At 36.5% G+C, this 17,950-nt stretch overlaps 1 protein-coding gene across 1 annotated transcript in view; it reads right to left on the bottom strand.

Annotated features, from left to right (window-relative positions):
* The window catches only part of LOC136026549 (unconventional myosin-XV-like), a 365,167-nt gene that overhangs the window by 336,660 nt on the left and 10,557 nt on the right, over positions 1 to 17,950 (bottom strand). The window contains exon 2 of the mRNA XM_065703235.1: positions 3,932 to 6,084. Coding sequence (XP_065559307.1) covers positions 3,932 to 6,084 — 2,153 coding nt within the window. The remainder of the gene's footprint in view (positions 1 to 3,931; positions 6,085 to 17,950) is intronic.

The raw sequence follows: 17,950 nt of genomic DNA, 5'->3' as shown, positions 1-17,950 counted from the left end.
AGTATCATTCTTTACGAATTAGGGGTACCTACTTGAAGACGGAGGGTATATCCCTCTAATTTCTTTTCTCTTTTAAAAAAAAACCGCTTTTTGCAGTGGTTTCATTGCAAAAAATCGGAGAAAAATCGATCCATCCCCCACCAAATTCTCTAAATACGTTTTGCCCCCTCTACAGTTTCGCGAATTGGTGCCGCTGTCACTAGTAAAATCCTGCGTTTAGTTATTATTTAGCGTTTATTCATTGGATTAATGATTTGTATGTTGCAAGACCAATGGATTATCCAGGGGGTGGTTGGGGACCCCAGACCCCCAAGATTTTTTCTCGCACCCTCCTATCCGGTTTTTTTTTACTCTATTTTTAGAATAAATATGTCAGTTTGGTCAAATATTGGCACCATTGTCACATTTCTCCCCCCCCTCCAAGATTTTGCTCATTAGCGCCCTTGTCATATTTGACCTCCCCCAAGAGTTTGCCTGGATCCACCTCTGTGCAAGTCATTGTAGTCCAACTACCTAGTATTCAGGAAGTCGGGGATTTTGGTTCCACTGGTGGAACCCTCTTTAAATAAATATTTTTGGGTTGAGTGGCTTTCATATAACCTATACAAAATGCGCAAGCTTTATTATATTTGCTCGCCGGTCCGAATGGGGGGATGAGAGTATTTTACCTGCTAGAAGAGGGGGATTAATACTCAAGAGACAATTTTTAACATTCCAATTTTAAAAATTTCACGAGTAGGCCCATGAGCCCTCATGAGCATCTTCATGGGGCGACAAGACTCATCCATCCTCCTCCTGCGTGCAAGCTTTATAAGACAGAAATTCAAAATATTTCGGTTCAATTAACTGAATACTGCTAAGCATATCAATTACGTTTGCTTCATCTTTAATTGCTTAAAAGGACATAAGCATGTCAAGATTGGTGTTATGCCAAATAGGCAAAAAACCAATTCTTAAAAACTGAATGGAGAGAAGAAAAAAAAAGTCGTCAGAAAATCAATGTCTCAAAATGTACAGGTCAACAGCAGCTTTGCCAACGCGATTCAAATGTACAATTTAGAGATCGTAGCACAATGTGTAATGTTAGAAAAGTTTTTTGTACAAAAAAAAAAAAAAATCGGCATATTATTCGCTCCTTTATGACTCGAAGATGTGCGTGACAAGTGCTTTCTTATATTTCTAGTTTTTGCCATAATTTTACACTCTAACAATTCAAGTGCACGCAGATACACTTATGTGGCGCATAGCCCATGACATCATGGTCAAGGCCGTATCCAACAGAGGGGGGGGGGTTACAGGGCTTGAACTCCCCAATTTTTATCTGACTCGTAAAACGTAACGAAAATACATATAAACAAATTTTTGACTACAACAGCGTTGCCCAAGCGATACAAAAGTACAACTTAGAGATCTTAACATAATCTGTTACGTTAGAAAAGTTTTTGATAGGACAACATTTTCGGCACATTATTCGATCTTTATGACTCGAAGGTCTGGTCAAGTTTTATTTTATTGAAAATTTCCTCTAGTAACGGTAAATTTTTAATTTAAAGTTCATATGGCACAAATTAATCCCTTGTTTCACAATACTAGTTAGAAAACCGGTACAGTTTGTCTCAAACCCTTGGCAACGCTGGCCATCAATTCAAACGACATGATTGCTAAAATTCACCTCTTGTAATTCGTTAGGCAGATACCGAGGCGGAACTTCTTTAAGGCCCATTCGCATTTTGATTTCACCAAAACTGATATTAGAGCCAATTGTATTTTTCAGAGGTATTTCTTGAAAAGTGTAGGAAGGGTTTAGCAGGTCATTTGTAAACGTAACTAACGAAAGATCAATTCTTTTCAAGATAAAAGTACAGTTCAGCTGATCCTGAGCACCGGTAACACAATTATTAAACAAAACTGGAGAAGTCAGAGCTCCTTGGCGTACACCTTTTAGAATCGGAAAAAGTTGACTATCATCTTTAATTCAGCCTTCAGATCTCTATACATGTATCTTAACAAGTAATTACCGCAGCGTCGGTACCTTTGAAAAGGGCCTCAAGCAAAACCTGCGAAAATATACACGAGTCAAAAGCTCTTGCAACATCGATAGCATAAAGATCAAGAAATCACCACTTTCTTCAATATCATTCAGCAAATTTATAAACAGAAACAGAGCATGCTCTCTACATAAGCCACGCTGGTACCAAAGCTGACGAGGATGGGCGGAACAGTTTTCTTCAATATCCATTATCAAAAAAGAATCAAAAACTTGAAAGTAGTACATGAGATGGTAATAGGGCGATATAAACTGCACAGAGAAGCGTCGTTTTCGCCCTTTTTAAGGATGGTTTTAGCCCTTTTAAAACTTTGACCTCGTGAATGCCAAACGAAGCAAAAACATGTCTAAGTTAGAATTTGAGGAAATCGTCCCAGTATACGAAAAGCTATCGTTTTTAGGCCATCCACAATAGTCGGGAGGAACGCAGCCCCAAAAGATCTGTGATCGGGGAGGTATTATGTTTGTAAATCTTTACATTAAAATCTCCGCTGACGATATCAGATTTAGAGGCAACTTTTTTAAGAAACCTGCAGCCAGACGCAAATCGTGAATCAGCTTCTCGTTGTTATAATTTGTAGGCTGATAAACGTTAATTACTACATGATTTTCAAGCTTAGGGGCAATAAAGTAATCAGTCTCTGCTAATAGCTTGCAAGGGAATCAGGATAGGGTAGCGAGACCTCCAGATGAATTGTATGTATTTTCGTTATATGTTTTACGAGTCAGTCAAAAACTGGGGGGTTCAAACCCCGTAACCCACCCCCCACCCCCCAGAATGCGGCCTTGACCATGTAACATTTGCGATGTGCCACATAAATGTATCTACATGCACTGGAATAATTAGAGAGCAAAATTATAGCAAGAACTAGAAATAATTAGTTTGAATATTTTATTTTATCACTTGGACTCTTAATCAAAATAATTTATATTTTGACAACTTACCATGTTATATTGATGAATGATGTCACTTTTGAATGGTATTACCTAAGGATAGAAAATTTTCACCCAATCGCTGGATAGCTTCGTTCTTATTGATTTGCCGTAAGTTGTAAAGTACCAAAGACATGAAAACTACCATATTTTCACCTCAACTCATCTTAGGTCAATCTCTATCTGGAAACTATATGTGTATAAAATTTTTCAATTAGCTGTTTATAAATTATGAAGTTTTTAAGGCAGTGCTACATTTTAGTCAATGTTTCCACGTTGAACTGTGAAATAAATAAACACGACTAATTAGTTAAATTTAAAATTGCTTTACGCCAATAAAAATCCAAACATTAACAATCTGTTGATTTCCAACTAACCTTTCTAAAGTTCAATTACTTTGTAAACTATTTGTAAACTGAAAACTGACTTATGCTTTGTAAACTGACTTATGCTTTTTGTGGATTTTTGGCCCATTTTTTTTTCAAGTTTAAAACCAATTACCAAAAACTGCATAACTGCACAAAGAAACATGTTTAATTAAAAATTGAGTTCCTGATTTTTCCCAATATTATAAAATATTGCTTTATCTGCTCGTGGTATTTTAAACTTACCTGTATGCAATAGAACCATTTAAGGAGGGGGAGCAACCGGGAAGCTTTCCGGGCACCGTGGCGGGCACCGCTTGGGGGTTTCCTTCTTTGATCGAATTTTTCACTTTGATTCGTCTGCATTTGCTTATATTCGATCCAGGAAGGGGGTAATGTAATTAATTTTTCCCTGGGCACCAAAAGCCCTAGGAACGACTTCGGTATGCATAGAAGGTGGATCAAACTATAATTCATTGCAAAAAAAATGTCACAACTGAGTATTAGAAAAAAAAATAAATTAAAGAACAACCAAACTTAAATACAAAAATTAGAAAAAATATACGTAAGCAAAATATAATCTTACATGTTTTTTGCAGAACGAAACGACAATATCGCCAAGACTAGGAACTGAATATGTGACTGGGGGAAGTCCAATCATGTTACTTCTTTGTCTGGCCTTACTACCAGTCCTCAATACTTTATTAGTACCAACGTTTCCACTTCTCAGCGGTTCCACGGGATCTTGAGTCGTTGCAGATAGCTTCAATGTCAACGTTTTTTCAACATCATCTGGGGAAATTTCCCGAAAATTCACCGGAATCTCAATGTAATTGCTGGAGCAGGAAGAGCATTTTCCCTTAGTTTTTCCATCTTCACAAGTGCAGATGACAAGGGTGCTTGATTGTTCTATCTGCTCTTCGTCTGAACTGCTATTTCTTTTAGCTCTTCTAGCCTTCCTACGGTCGAACCATGATGCGCATAATGCAGCGTCCTTTCCAGAGCTTGAGGAGGTAATTCGTTTTAATGAATTTATTTTTGACACTGGTGTCTTTGTAGGTTCAATAGCTGATTCCTCTTTCTTTTGCTTTGTCAAGGTGGAAGTAGCAGCTGGGCCTTCCTGAAAATTAGGACTGAATTCGCTAATTGCACTTTTAGTCACCTTTTTAGATCGAAGTGGTCGGATAAAAAGGTTTTTAAAGGAAGTCCTGCGCTTTTTCTTCTTTTCTTCAACAATTGAATTCTTTTCTTTTGAAGATTGATTTTTCTTAAGAGCAATGTCTTCTGTATCATAATCAGGTGGTGGTATTTCCATTATTTCGTCACTGCTACTGTTTACGCTGAATTTCAGTTCGTCAGAGGATGCAAAGCTACTAAGACTCTTAGAAACACTCGCAAAAGTGTTGAGGCTTGTTTGCTCCTTGTGACTCTCCTCTTTTTCCTCGTGGTGTTGCAACTTTTTTGAGGGACTCCTTTCTTCCAGCTGACAGTTCTTTGAGTTACCTTTCAAATAATCATGAGCACCATCCTTCAACGAGATTCCAGAACCCATTTCCAGATGTTTACTCATTTCTCTTACCCCTTTTGGACTAGGATCTGCCACATTCATTGAGTGTGGTATGTTCAGATTCATGTCATCCCGTGTCTCATGAACAGTAGCTTCAACACATAGCAAATGTGCTTCATATTTTGTATCCAGTTTTCTTTCAAGGTAATGTTTACTTTCTAATTTATTCATTTCATTAGAGTCAATTAATGAGATATTATCCTCCATGTCATTAAATAATTTGGGCCTAGCTTTTGATCCCTGTCCATTTTTAGTCTCTTCCTGACCATGATCAGTAGGTAAATTTCCTTCGAGTATGTCTTGCAGTGTACTGATTTTCATGTCTGCTAAATTATCACAAACTTTAATCACATTGAGCTTACAATTATTCTCAGTAGCATCAAAGCCTTCTAGTTCTTGAGCACTTTCGCATGTTTTCACAACAAGGCCAGGTTTAGCACTACTATCCATGGCTTCAACCACATTTGGCTTTGATTTAAGACACGTCTCATTATCCTTAGAGTCTACTGCACTCACTTTAAAACTATCATTCGTTTTTTTGGGTAAATAATCCTTAATCAAGGACTCATTTTCAACACTTGGCATGAGCATTTCATCGTCTTTCAGTCCAGCTGAAAACACACTATTCAATAACGATGTCATCACAGTGTCTCTTTCTTGATGTGTGTTTTTACTGTGTTCATTTATAGTCAAGTCATCTGTTTCAGTTCTATACTCAGCCAACACCCCATCAAGATGAACTGTTTTCAAACGAGTCGATGGATCACCAGTATTTGATAGCTCGAAACAATTATAGTCTTCCCCTTGAATCAAAGGATCTTCGAGCTCAAAACGAGCAGTAGTAATTTCAATTGCTGAGTCAACGGCATCATAGCACTCACTTGGTTGGATAAGAGGAGGCACATCACTTATATCTCCACTTAAACGCCTAACTGTTTCAATAATCTCTGAATTCATAACCTCAGTGCTTTTCACGTCAATATTTAAGTCTTGTGTAAACTTTGAAAGCTTTTTAGTTTCTGAAAAACTGGTAACCATCTGAGACCTAATAGTATCTGTTTCAGAGTCAAAACTTGTTGTTAAATCATTTAACGACATATCTGTGTCAGGGGTTGAGCCACCTATTACCCTGTCTTCATCTCCGCCTATTTGAAGCATTTCTTCGCTCTTCCCTATAACAACAGATTTTTACATGTCAACCAAAAACAAACTTACATCCAGCGAGGTTGCATAGTCAATTGCACCTAGGAAATCTGGGCCCCCAGAAATATGAAAGCCTATACATACAACTTTCCTTCACAAAAATGGGCATAAGAGAGCGTGTTCCCAAGTTTACCCCCCCCCCCCCCTTATAAACAAGCTAAGCCTAATCAGTGGTAAAATTCAAGCTTTGTCCTTATACTATAAACATGATTCATGGGATATGGACTACATTCAAAGCCTGGCTTTCTTAAACACGGAGCCCAAGAAAAAGGATGTTTAAATTGAAAATTTGAATATTAATTTTACACCGTAGCACATTACATGCCTTAGGCTCGGTCTTTATTAGTCTTATAAGGTTCATACAAATTCTACGGCTTAGGAAGCTTATACACATAAAATATTTTTCAAAGATAAATAGAATAGCATAAAACAGAAATCAAAAGTAAAACGTTTTTAAGTACAGGTACGCTATAGAGTCGAAATATATCTTGAAAGTTTACCGAAAACTTTTTCTTAGACAATTTAGTCTACGTAACCTTCAGTCTGAAGGTTTATAGCAAAGTTTTGAAAATTCTTCTATAAGTCCGACAAAAGAGTTAGAAGATCTAGAGGGAGTAGCCTTGCTATGGGCCAATCTTATCCTCCACAAGATCAGTTATGTAAATACCGGAAAAACGTATTTGTTAGCTCAATAGCCGTCTTTAAAACTACCGGTAGCTACGTGGATTCTAAGGTCTTCATAAACCGGGGGAGTCTCTTCCCACCATGTCATCGGAAGAAAATTAAACCCACTATTTCTTTCTAGTTACTTTAGCATGTTTTAGCAAAATATATGGACGCAGAAGTGGAAAAACAATGTTTCTGCCAACTCTATGGGCTGCTCTTGTTACAAATAGATAGAGAAACCGAAGGGCGAATTTTTCTATATATGACACCAAGTCAATCTAATGACATTCCATTCTTTGCAAGAAATGTGGACATCGGAAACATCAAGTTTGGTGGGTCAGGATTGGACATAATAAAATTTTACCCAAATAGCCTATAGGTCTCACTCGCTAAAACAGTTTCAAACAGTTCGTGGTAACGAACTGTAGTAGGGAGCGACCCAAGGCTCAATAGTAACCAAAACTCTAAAAAATAGAATTTTGATACCAATAGCTACATCAAAAGAATCGCATTTTAATGCTGATTTTAAATATATAAGTTTCATCAGGTTTAGTCTTACTCCTCAAAAGTTACGAGCCTGAGAAAATTTGTCTTATTTTAGAAAATGGGAGGAAAAAAAAACCTAAAAGTCATAGAATCTTAACGAAAATCACATCATCAGATTCAGCGTATCAGAGAACCCAATCGTAGAAGTTTCAAGCTCCTATCTACAAAAATGTGGATTTTTGTATTTTTTGCCAGAAGGCAGATCACAGATGCGTGTTAATTTATTTTTTTTTCCAGGGGTGATCTTATCGACCCAGTGGTCCTAGAATCTTGCAAGAGGGCTCATTCTAACGGAAATGAAAAGTTCTAGTGCTCTTTGTAAGTGACCAAAAAAATTGGAGGGAACCTAGGCCCCCTCCCATGCTAATTATTTTCCCAAAGTCACCGGATCAAAATTCTGAGATAGCCATTTTATTCAACGTAGTCAAAAAACCTTATAACTATGCTTTGGGGACGACTTACTCCCCCAAAGTCCCAGTGGGAGGGGCCACAAGTTACAAACTTTGATAAGTGCTTACATATAGTAATGGTTATTTGGAAGTGTACAGTCGTTTTCAGGGGGATTTTTAGGTTGGGGGGGGGGGGGGGGTTGAGAAGAGGGGGATATGTTGGGGAACTTTCCTTGGAGGAATTTTTCATGGGTTAAGAAAATTTTTATGAAGGGAGCGCAGGATTTTCTAGCATTATTTAAAAAAAAAAACGAGGGGGTGAACCCCTTCATATACGTAATAAAAACATGAGAATACAGAAGTTCGTTACGTAAGCAAATTTTTAAGTTACGTACATCTTTTACTAATAAAAACATTCGTAAAAAATTAAAAGTTCTAGTTTCCTTTTTAAGTAACCAAAAAATCGGAGGGTAACTAGGCCTCCTCCCCCACTCTTTTTTTCTCAAAATCATTCGATCAAAACTATGAGAAGGCCATTTAGCCAAAAAAATAAATATGCAAATTTCGTTTTAATTATTCATCTGCGGAGAGCCAAAATCAAAACATGCATTGATTCAAAAACGTTCAGAATTTAAATAAAAAAAACAGTTTTTTTTAACGGACAGTAAGGAGCGACATTAAAACTGAAAACGAACAGAAATTACTTCGTATATGAAAAGGGCTGCTTCCTCATCAACGCCCCACTCTTTACGCTAAAGTTTTTTATGTTTTAAAAAGTAGAGTTAAGAGAAAGAGTCAAACTTTAGCGTAAAGAGCGGGGCGTTGATGAGAAAGCAGTCCCTTTCATATACGAAGTAATTTCTGTTCGTTTTAAGTTTTAATGTCGCTCCTTACTGTCCGTTAAAAAAAACTTGTTTTTTTTTTATTTTATTTGTACAAAGAGTCAGCCAGTCTTTAATTTTGATAATTCTCAAAATATCTTATTTTGAAATTTCTCAAAATACCAAAATAAGCTTATTCTGGACATGTACGGTCGACATCAGAGATAAACAGAGTTTGCTTGTAAAAAATGTTTATGGTAATGGTAAGGATTACGGTACATGGTTTACGGTGCAAAAACAGAATAACGGATAGATTACTTGTAAAATATGTTTATGATAATGACAAAGATTACGGTATATGGTTTACGGTGCAAGAACATGGAAACAGAGAGATTATTGGAAAATCTGTTTATTATGATGGAAAGGATTGTGGTATATGGTTTACGGTGCAAGAGCAGAGAAACAGAGAGATTACTTGTAAAATATGTTTATAGTAATGGCAAGGATTACGGTACATGCTTTGTTGTGCATGAACAGGAAAACAGAAAGATTGATTGTGATATATATATATATATATATATATATATATATATATATATATATATATATATATATATATATATATATATATATATATATATATATATATATATCACAATCAATCTTTCTGTTTTCCTGTTTATGGAAATGTCAAGGATTACAGTTTATATAGTTAACAGTGTACAAGAGCAGAGAAAACATAGCAAATATTTTTATGGCCCTGGAAAGAATTACGGTATACGGGTTACGGGACAAGATCAGAGAAACAGAGAATTTAATTATAAAAATATTGCGACTAAAAAAAATTCGTTCTTTTTACTAGCTAAAAATGTTACGTAGCAACAAGCAAATGGGACACCTGACGTCACTAGAATAAAGCAATTAAAGAACACGTTTTAAACTCTGAAGGATAGAATCTCACTTTTTCTCTTTGTCAATAATGCCCCACACAATTATTAGTTCGGAAAAATTTAACTTTTATTTGAGTTCGCACATGATTTTACAACTGTTTGGCTGATTATAACGATATGAGAAAAGTATACATAACTATTGCATGCAATTTTTCAAGGTCTGGTTTCCCCTCGCTTATTACAATTAATTTCATTCAAAAGACAACAAACATTCATCATGCTAACTTAATGCACCCAATCGAAAATAAAAACTATTTCGCCAATAAAAAATAAACCAAAAAATATTTGTCATGCTATCTTTATGCGACCAATCGAAAGTAAAACTGTTTACGGTAATTATGCACGCCATATTTATAATACATACTTAGGAAAGCAAAAGCATGAAAAAGTTGTATTGTACACATCAATGGGTATAATTACCTACATGCTGTGTTTAGTCTATATACCAGTTTAAATTAGCTGGTAGAAGTTAATTCTAATCAAAAAAAAATTGACACTGCCTGACAATTTATTCCTAATAGGCATGTCTATTTAAAGCTTTTAACCGCTTTATTCACACAAAAGGAATTTATAAAAGATATCGAGAGTATTGAACAGTTGTTTTAATTATTTTTCACTGAAACACTTTGAAAAATCGACTTTTGTCTTAACTTATTCGAAAATATTATTGGATTTATTTTTTACTTTTTAGACTTTTTTCTCTCTTAGATCTTTTTTCTATTATTTACTTTTTAGATTTTTTTTATCTCTTAGATTTTTTTCTCTTTTTGCTTCGTAGACATATTTGTGTAGGATTCCTTTGAGTCTACTTAATCACTTTTATCTATTTAGTGCATTCAACTTTTTCTATTCTTCTGAATTAGTGCTAGAATGAATCGTACGTCTTCTCCCTCTTTTACAGTCCTAGGAAGCATCGGAGTTTAGTACCATTCGATCATTGTATATTTGATTAATCATGAATAAATCTTAGCTTAGCAAAAGGTAATAGTACTTTGATTTCAACTTTTTATGGTCTTTTTTTCAATTTTTTTTTTCAAAATTTTGCCTGTTTGTCTTTTTGTTTCTTTTTTGTTTGCTACTCCGCCACTTCTTTTTATATTTTTTTTTAATTATGTATAGTTGATCTAAAAATATCCAATAGCAGCTTATCAATGCCACCAATAAACAAATTTTCTCCTAAATTTGCAATTCCTGATTCCAGTTTCTAGAAATGAAAGGGCTCAAAGTTTCAAAAAATCAAATTGAAAAAAAGTGCATGATTCGCCTACCATTTTCAACTTTTGCAAGAAAGGGGGAGGGATGAGACCAGTCTCGGGGCACATGGTTCTTTGAAATTTCAAGGGTATTTCAGATACTGGGTGAGAGTATTCAAGATATGGTAAGTTTTACCCCATCTTCTCAGGCACTTGCAAAATTTTTCAGACCTCTGACAAGAAAGAAACGATGAAACCACCTTTTGTTAATATTAAGATTACAGAAACATTTAATTGTGTTATTCTTATTATCTATTTTTATTATTCAACATTTACAATATCATTTTTTTTCTGAACAAAAATTAGATCCACTTATAATATTAATACAAACTCAGTGCCGACTAGTTATCAAACAGTTCGTGGTAACAAACTGTAAGTGAGGAGCGACCCGATTCGATAGTAACTTAAACTCTAAAAAAACGGAATTTTGATACTGATAGATACATAAAAAGAATCGAATTTTTATGCTAATTTCAAATATAAAAGTTACATGGGAGGATCTTTCCATGGAGGAAGGGAATTTTCTATGAAGGGGGTGTCAGATTTTCCCGCATTATTTATAAAACAATCAGAAATTAATTTAAAAAAAACAAGTGTTTTCAACTGAAATTAAGGAGCAACATTAAAACTTAAAACGAACAGAAATTATCACGTAAATGATGGGGTTCTCCTCCTAGACAATACCTCGCTTTTTACGCAAAGTTTTTTGGTACTGTTAAAAACCTTCTTATTGTTCTAATTAAACGAGCATAGTGTTTCAAGTTTCGTTCTTAAAGAATTGGGACATAATTCAAACTTTAGCGCAAAGAGCGAGATGTTGAGGAGGGCCAACCCCCCTCATATACGTAATAATTTCTGTTCGTTTTAAGTTTTAATGTTATTCCATACTTTCAATTTTATTTCATTTTAATTAGTACTGGATGTGCAACCGGTTAGACACCCAGAAAAGGATGACGGAGGTGGGCATTGAAAGAAAATGAGCATTACACACTTTTGTGGACCCTATCCAGCATGTTATGGAGATTCCAGCTTTCTAAATCGGTCCAATCTTTCTGGGAATCGAGGGGACAAGATGATAGTTTATTTAAAATTAGCCACCGCATAACCTAAGAGACATTCATGCTTGAAGTAACCATTGGGGTCAGAGGCAAATACGGCCTTGCAAGCAGGTCATAGCTCATGTAGACTGGAGGCTCAGCATTCTAGACGAAGGCTTAGACGTAGATTCTGAGGAGGTTCAACACGGTGGGATTGAAGGCATTTGAGACACAGGCAAACGTGGCCTCAGAAGTTGGGGACAGGGGGTAAATTCAGGACTGGTCGTACACAATCCCAGGGTTACATATAATGTCTGCCAACTAGCGCAAGGAGAAAAACTCTTGCAGTACGATAATTTAACCGCAGTGTTCGCCGAAGTGAAACAGAAGTTTATTTGTATCAAGTAAGAGTAAATTCAATGATGTGAATCAGTGAAACTGAATACATTCAACGCTTCAATGGTTTTCCTAGATGGCATTACTCGTAAACAAACAGTAACAAATAAGTAGGTAGATTTGGAGGCTGTAAGCTACTTCTGCCCCACTTGTACAGTCCCCACTAAGTCCTGATTATGCAGCCATATTTAGTGGCTTTTATTAAGCGTTCGAAACCCGCAATATCTTGGTCTAAAAAACAAAGATATTTGATCACTAATAATGAAGTTAAAACAAGGATAAAATGTCTTGAATTCGGCTGCATAAGACACAAACCACAGAAAAATAGAGTTTACTTGTAAAAAGACTTAAATATCTTTCGTTCTTTTTCCTGACTCAAAATTTAACCCAACAACAACCAATAGATAAAACAATAGATAAAAACAAGCTGTTGTTATTTCTATCAGACACGCGCTTAAGGAGTAGCATGATTGGCTTACGAAGAAACGTTGCAAAAATAAACCAATGGAAATTAAGCACACTCTTCAACAAGAAAATATAGGGCAGTAATCTTTGAAATTTGTATTTAATCGACTTGCTAAAGAATCCTTCACGATGGGACATTGTGGTCAGAAGTCAGAATTTAAGTCCGTACCGGGTCTGCAATCTAACAACAGTCAACAGTATACAAGGAAGTCAAAGCAGCATCCCTGGCATTGTGGTCTGCGACCCAAATTGTCAACATCTGAGGAAGCGCTACATGTCTTAACTTCGATTGATTTGTTCCGGTTTAAACGAAAAACCAGCATCAACATTTCAACATGTGCTCAAAACTTATTTTTGCAATCAATCTGTTTTTATTTGATGTAGTGAAGTTGTGAAGTTTAAACTAGTAAAATAAGGCCTATACAATAATTAGGGGTATCCCCAAATCGGTTTACTTTTATATGTAAGTTAAGCAAAGGCGTAAAACCAGCCTCACCAGCTCATTCGATGAAACATGTGATCAATAAAACACTTAATCGAACGGACACAGAATAGAGCCCCACACTTCACATTTTTTCTGTGGGTAAAACACACGTATTCTTAATATCTGGGGGGGGACCAAATTGAAAGTTGCAGGGAAACATTTTTTTTTGGTGGGGGGATCTCCAATTTTTATGGTAGGGACAAAAAAGATCTACAGTCCTAATAGAAGAGTAAATGCTTAATTTTTTCTTCTTTTCTAATAAAAAGATAATTTTCTTCTTAATCTGTCTTTTGTTCTTCTCTTAAAGCTACCGCCTGACAGCTTTGTTCCTAGTTTTAGAACAATAACCGTAATTCAGACAGTTTTGAGCGGCTACCGTGGTAAGGATTGTAAATAGCAAAAGGTAGTTTATTTGTTGTATCCATGGAGTCCAATTTAGGTTAATCCTTTTCCAATTCGTTCATCAGAAATCTGATAATAGAGAACAGGTAAAATTCAAACTGAACCGTTATAACCTTTATTGTTCTTAAACCGTCGAGCCGAATTAGTAACAGTTACTATAGGGATACCTTTTCGCCAGATACACTAGGCGTGTTTTCTGGTCATCAAACTACAGAGATTTTAAATATGATGAAAAATAAATGAATAAACGGACTTAGCCCCGTAAGAGGTTTAAGACCTTAATTTTCAGGCGTTTTTGGCTTAAATAAATTTTTTATACCTTGGCTAAGAAAAGAAAATTTCTATATAAGCCCTTTCTTTATAGGTGGATAAAATGGGACCCTAACATCCCGTGATGGGCATTTGACTGTACATAACTGACAAGTATTAAAAAAGATTTTTTTAAAAGCTTGTTTTACCTAACTAATGGGTATATGTGCATGTAATTGCTGATGCATGCTTTAAGCACAATACACATTTGTGTATTTTTAATTTATTCTTGCACTGCTCTTCAAAGGAAAAGAGAGCAGCATGCACAAAATCCACAAATCAGGAATAATAGCTTACGAAAGCCTTTCTTATTTAGTTGAAAAAAAAACTATGCCCGAGGAACATTCTAAAATTTAAAAACGTTTTTCGTCAGGTTACATGACCGAGAAAAACTTTTTACTGAGCCACTAGATTTTTTAAGATGAAATATATGTGTGATATGATCAAGGCTGTATCCAGGGGGGGGGGGGTACAGCGTTTGAATCCTTCTGAAATTTTGTCCCACTCTTAAAATATAACAAAACCCATATAAACAAACATTTGATGTTTGTTTATTGTAGCCACCGCCCCCCAACAAAAATCCTGGATGCCCTCTTGGATATGGTATAGCCTACAGCTCAAAACGCAATTGCGGCACTCTTCTTTTCAATCGTAGTTTGGGCATATCAAGGAGTTTGACCCCCCCCCCACACTTTCCTATCTTCACCCCATCCCCTGTGCTACGCAAGTGTTTTTGGCACACCTGACTGAGATGCGCAAAGATCGGACTACATGCATAATTTAAGAGCTGGACAAAGTGTTTTCTTTCAGCGTTTTAAGCGTATGCGTTTAAACGAGTTAATCTTTTCGAAATGTTCATGGTAACGAACTGTGAGTAAAGAGCGATACGGCTCAATAGTAACCGAAACCCTAAGAAACATTCTTGATTGCAATGGATACACCAAAAGAATCGAATTTTGATGCTTATTCAAAATATAAAAAAAACATACCAATTTCAATGTTACCCAACAAAAGTTACTGAGAAAAATTGCCTAATTTTTGTAAAAGGGAGGAAACACCCCCAAAACATGAAGCGTTCCAAATGAAAATCATACCATCAGATTCAGCATATCTTTAGAGGTTTCAAACTGCTATATACAAAAATGTGGAATTTTGCATTTTTTGCCAGGAGCAAGATCACAGGTGCGTGTTAATTTGTTTTTTGTTTGGTTTCCCCAGGGATGATCGTATCAAACCAGTGACCCTACAAGATCAGGAGAGGGTTTATTTCATCAGAAACCAAAAGTTCTAATGCCGTTTTTAACTGACCAAATTTTTAAAGAGCAGCTAGGCCCCCTCTCACACAGCTTTTTTCCCGAAGTCGTTCGATCAAAATATGAGGACATCATTTTATTCAGCATAGTCCAAAGATCTAATATATATGTCTTTGAGGATGACTTGACTCTCCAAAGCTCCCGGGGAAGGGCTGCAAGCTATGAACTTTACCCACTGCTTACATACCTTGTTAGCTATTGAGAAGTATACTGATATTTGTCAGGGAGGGGGGTTCTGGTGGAGGGAGAGGGGTTACGTTGGAGGATCTTTCCGTGGAAGAATTTGTCATGAAGGAATCAAATTTTCCATGGAGGTGGGGGGCTGGAATTACCGTTATTGTTTAAAAAAACGATTTGAAATTTTATATATACAAAATGTTCTTTATGGCACTCTGTATTTACCAAGTGACATATAGCGATCGCAATTTCTGTCGGTCTGTCAGTCTGTCTGTCTGTCTGTCCCGGTTTTGCTAGTTTCGGCACTTCCAGATAAGCTAGGACGATGAAATTTGGCAGGCGTATCAGGGATCAGACCAAATTAAATTAGAAATAGTCACATCCCGATCGACCATCTGGAGGAGGGAGAGTGGGGGGGGGGTTAATTCGGAAAAATTAGAAAAAATTAGGCATTTTTAACCTACGAACGGGTGATCAGATCTTAATGAAATTTTATATCTAGAAGGGTCTTGTGCTTTAGAGCTCTTATTTAAAATTCCGGCCAGATCCGATGACATTGGGGGGAGTTGGAGGGGGAAACCGGAAATCTTGAAAAACGTGAAAGTTGAGGCATCTTAAGAATGGGCGATCGGAACTTAACGAAACTTGATATTTAGAAAGATCTTATGTCTCAGATGCTCCATTTTTAATTCGAATCGGATCCGAGGACATAGGGGGTGGAGGGGGGAAACAGAAATCTTGGAAAACGGAAATCTTGGAAAACGCTTAGAGTGGAGAGATCGAGATGAGGCTTGATGGGAAGAAAAGCTCAAGTTCTAGATACGTTATTAACATAACTGGACCGGATCCTCTCTCTTTTCGGGAGTTTGGGGGGGGGGGATTTCCAGTGCTTTGGCGAGTTCGGTGCTTCTGGACGTGCTAGGACGATGAAAACTGGTAGGCGTGTCAGGGACCTGCACAGCTGACTTGATAACGGTCGTTCCCCCGATTCGACCATCTAGGGGCTAAAGGGAGAGGAAAAATTGAAAAATGAGGTATTTTTAACTTACGAATGGGTGATCGGATCTTAATAAAATTTGATACTTAGAAGCACATCGTGTCTCAGAACTCTTATTTTAAATCCCGACCGTAGCCGATGATATTGGGGGGAGTTGGAGGGAGAAACGGGAAATCTTGGACAACAGTTAGAGTGGTGATATCGGGATGAAATTTGGTGGGAAAAATAAGCACAAGTCCTAGATACGTGATTGACATAACCGGACCGAATCTGCTCTCTTTGGCAGTGTTGGGGGGGGGGTGTTAACTTGCAAAAATTAGAAAAATTGAGGTATTTTTAATTTAAGAACGGGTGACCGCATCTTAATAAAATTTGATATTTAGAAGGAATGCATGTCTCATAGCTCTTATTTTATATCTGGACCATATCTGGTTACATTGGGGGAGTTGGAGGGGGAAACCAGAAATCTTGGAAAACACTTAGAGTGGAGAGATCGGGAGGAAACTTGGTGGGTAGAATAATTGAATGTCGTAAATACGTGATTAACGTAACCGGACTGGATGCGCTCTCTTTGGGAGAGTTAGGGGGGTCCAGTGCTTTGGCGACTTCGGTGGTTCTGGACGTGCTAGGACGATAAAAATTGGTAAGCATGTCAGGGACCTGCACAAATTGACTTGATAAAGTTGTTTTCCCCGATTATCTGGGGGACTGAAAGGAGAGGAAAAATTAGAAAAAATGAGGTATTTCTAACGTACGAATGGGTGAATTTTGATATTTAGAAGGACCTCGTGTCTCAGAGCTCTAATTTTAAATTCTGGCTGATATTAGGCATCTGATTTCCCTTTTAAATCAATCTATTGATTCTTAGAATTTTGCTAGAGCTCGTGCCATAAGAGCTATTGGCTCTTCCGACCTCGTCACAAATGTCATATGAGCTCTTAGCTCTTGTTTTAAATGAGAGTGAAGGGCAACAAGAAAACTTAAAACGAACAGAACTTAATGCATACATGAGGGGGTTATCCCCTCCTCAAAACCTCCCATTTTACGCGTAAGATTTTTAGAACTTTGAAAAAAGCTCATTATTCTATTTAAACGGCCCTTGTGTTTCAGAAGTCGTTCTTAAATAATTCGGACAAAACTTCAAATTTTAGAGTAGACAGCAAGGTATTAAGGAGGAGGAAACCCCCCCCTCATATACGTAATAATTTCTATTCATAAAAAGATCTAATATTTCTCCTTTATTTCAGTTTAAGAAATTTGTGTTTTTGTTTAATTACGGTAACAAAATTCGGTAGCATATTGAGATATGTAAAACACTAAGTAAGTACCAAGTACAAAGGACATTAAAGTACCAAGGACAGTGAAAATAGAATCTGATTAGTTGAACTGGTTAATTGGTAAGTTACACAGCCACATACACCTTTAAAATTTAGAGAAGAAAACGAGAATTTAATTTAATGACGGAAAAGACATAGGCCTACGCAGTTCCTTAGCTGTTTACTAGTAGCGGAAGTCAAATTAAAAAATAAGAAATGCGGCCAAAAAACAGCAGAAAATCGGCTTAAATGACTAAATATGTCTGGACGTAGCTAGCCCCAAACTTAAAAAAGAAACACTGGTAGAACTGCAA

The sequence above is a fragment of the Artemia franciscana genome, chromosome 4 (assembly GCF_032884065.1).
Source record: "Artemia franciscana chromosome 4, ASM3288406v1, whole genome shotgun sequence".
In the NCBI taxonomy this organism is placed as follows: domain Eukaryota; kingdom Metazoa; phylum Arthropoda; class Branchiopoda; order Anostraca; family Artemiidae; genus Artemia; species Artemia franciscana.
The sequence above is the reverse complement of the archived record's forward strand: the minus strand, read 5'-3'. Positions and strand labels throughout refer to the sequence as shown.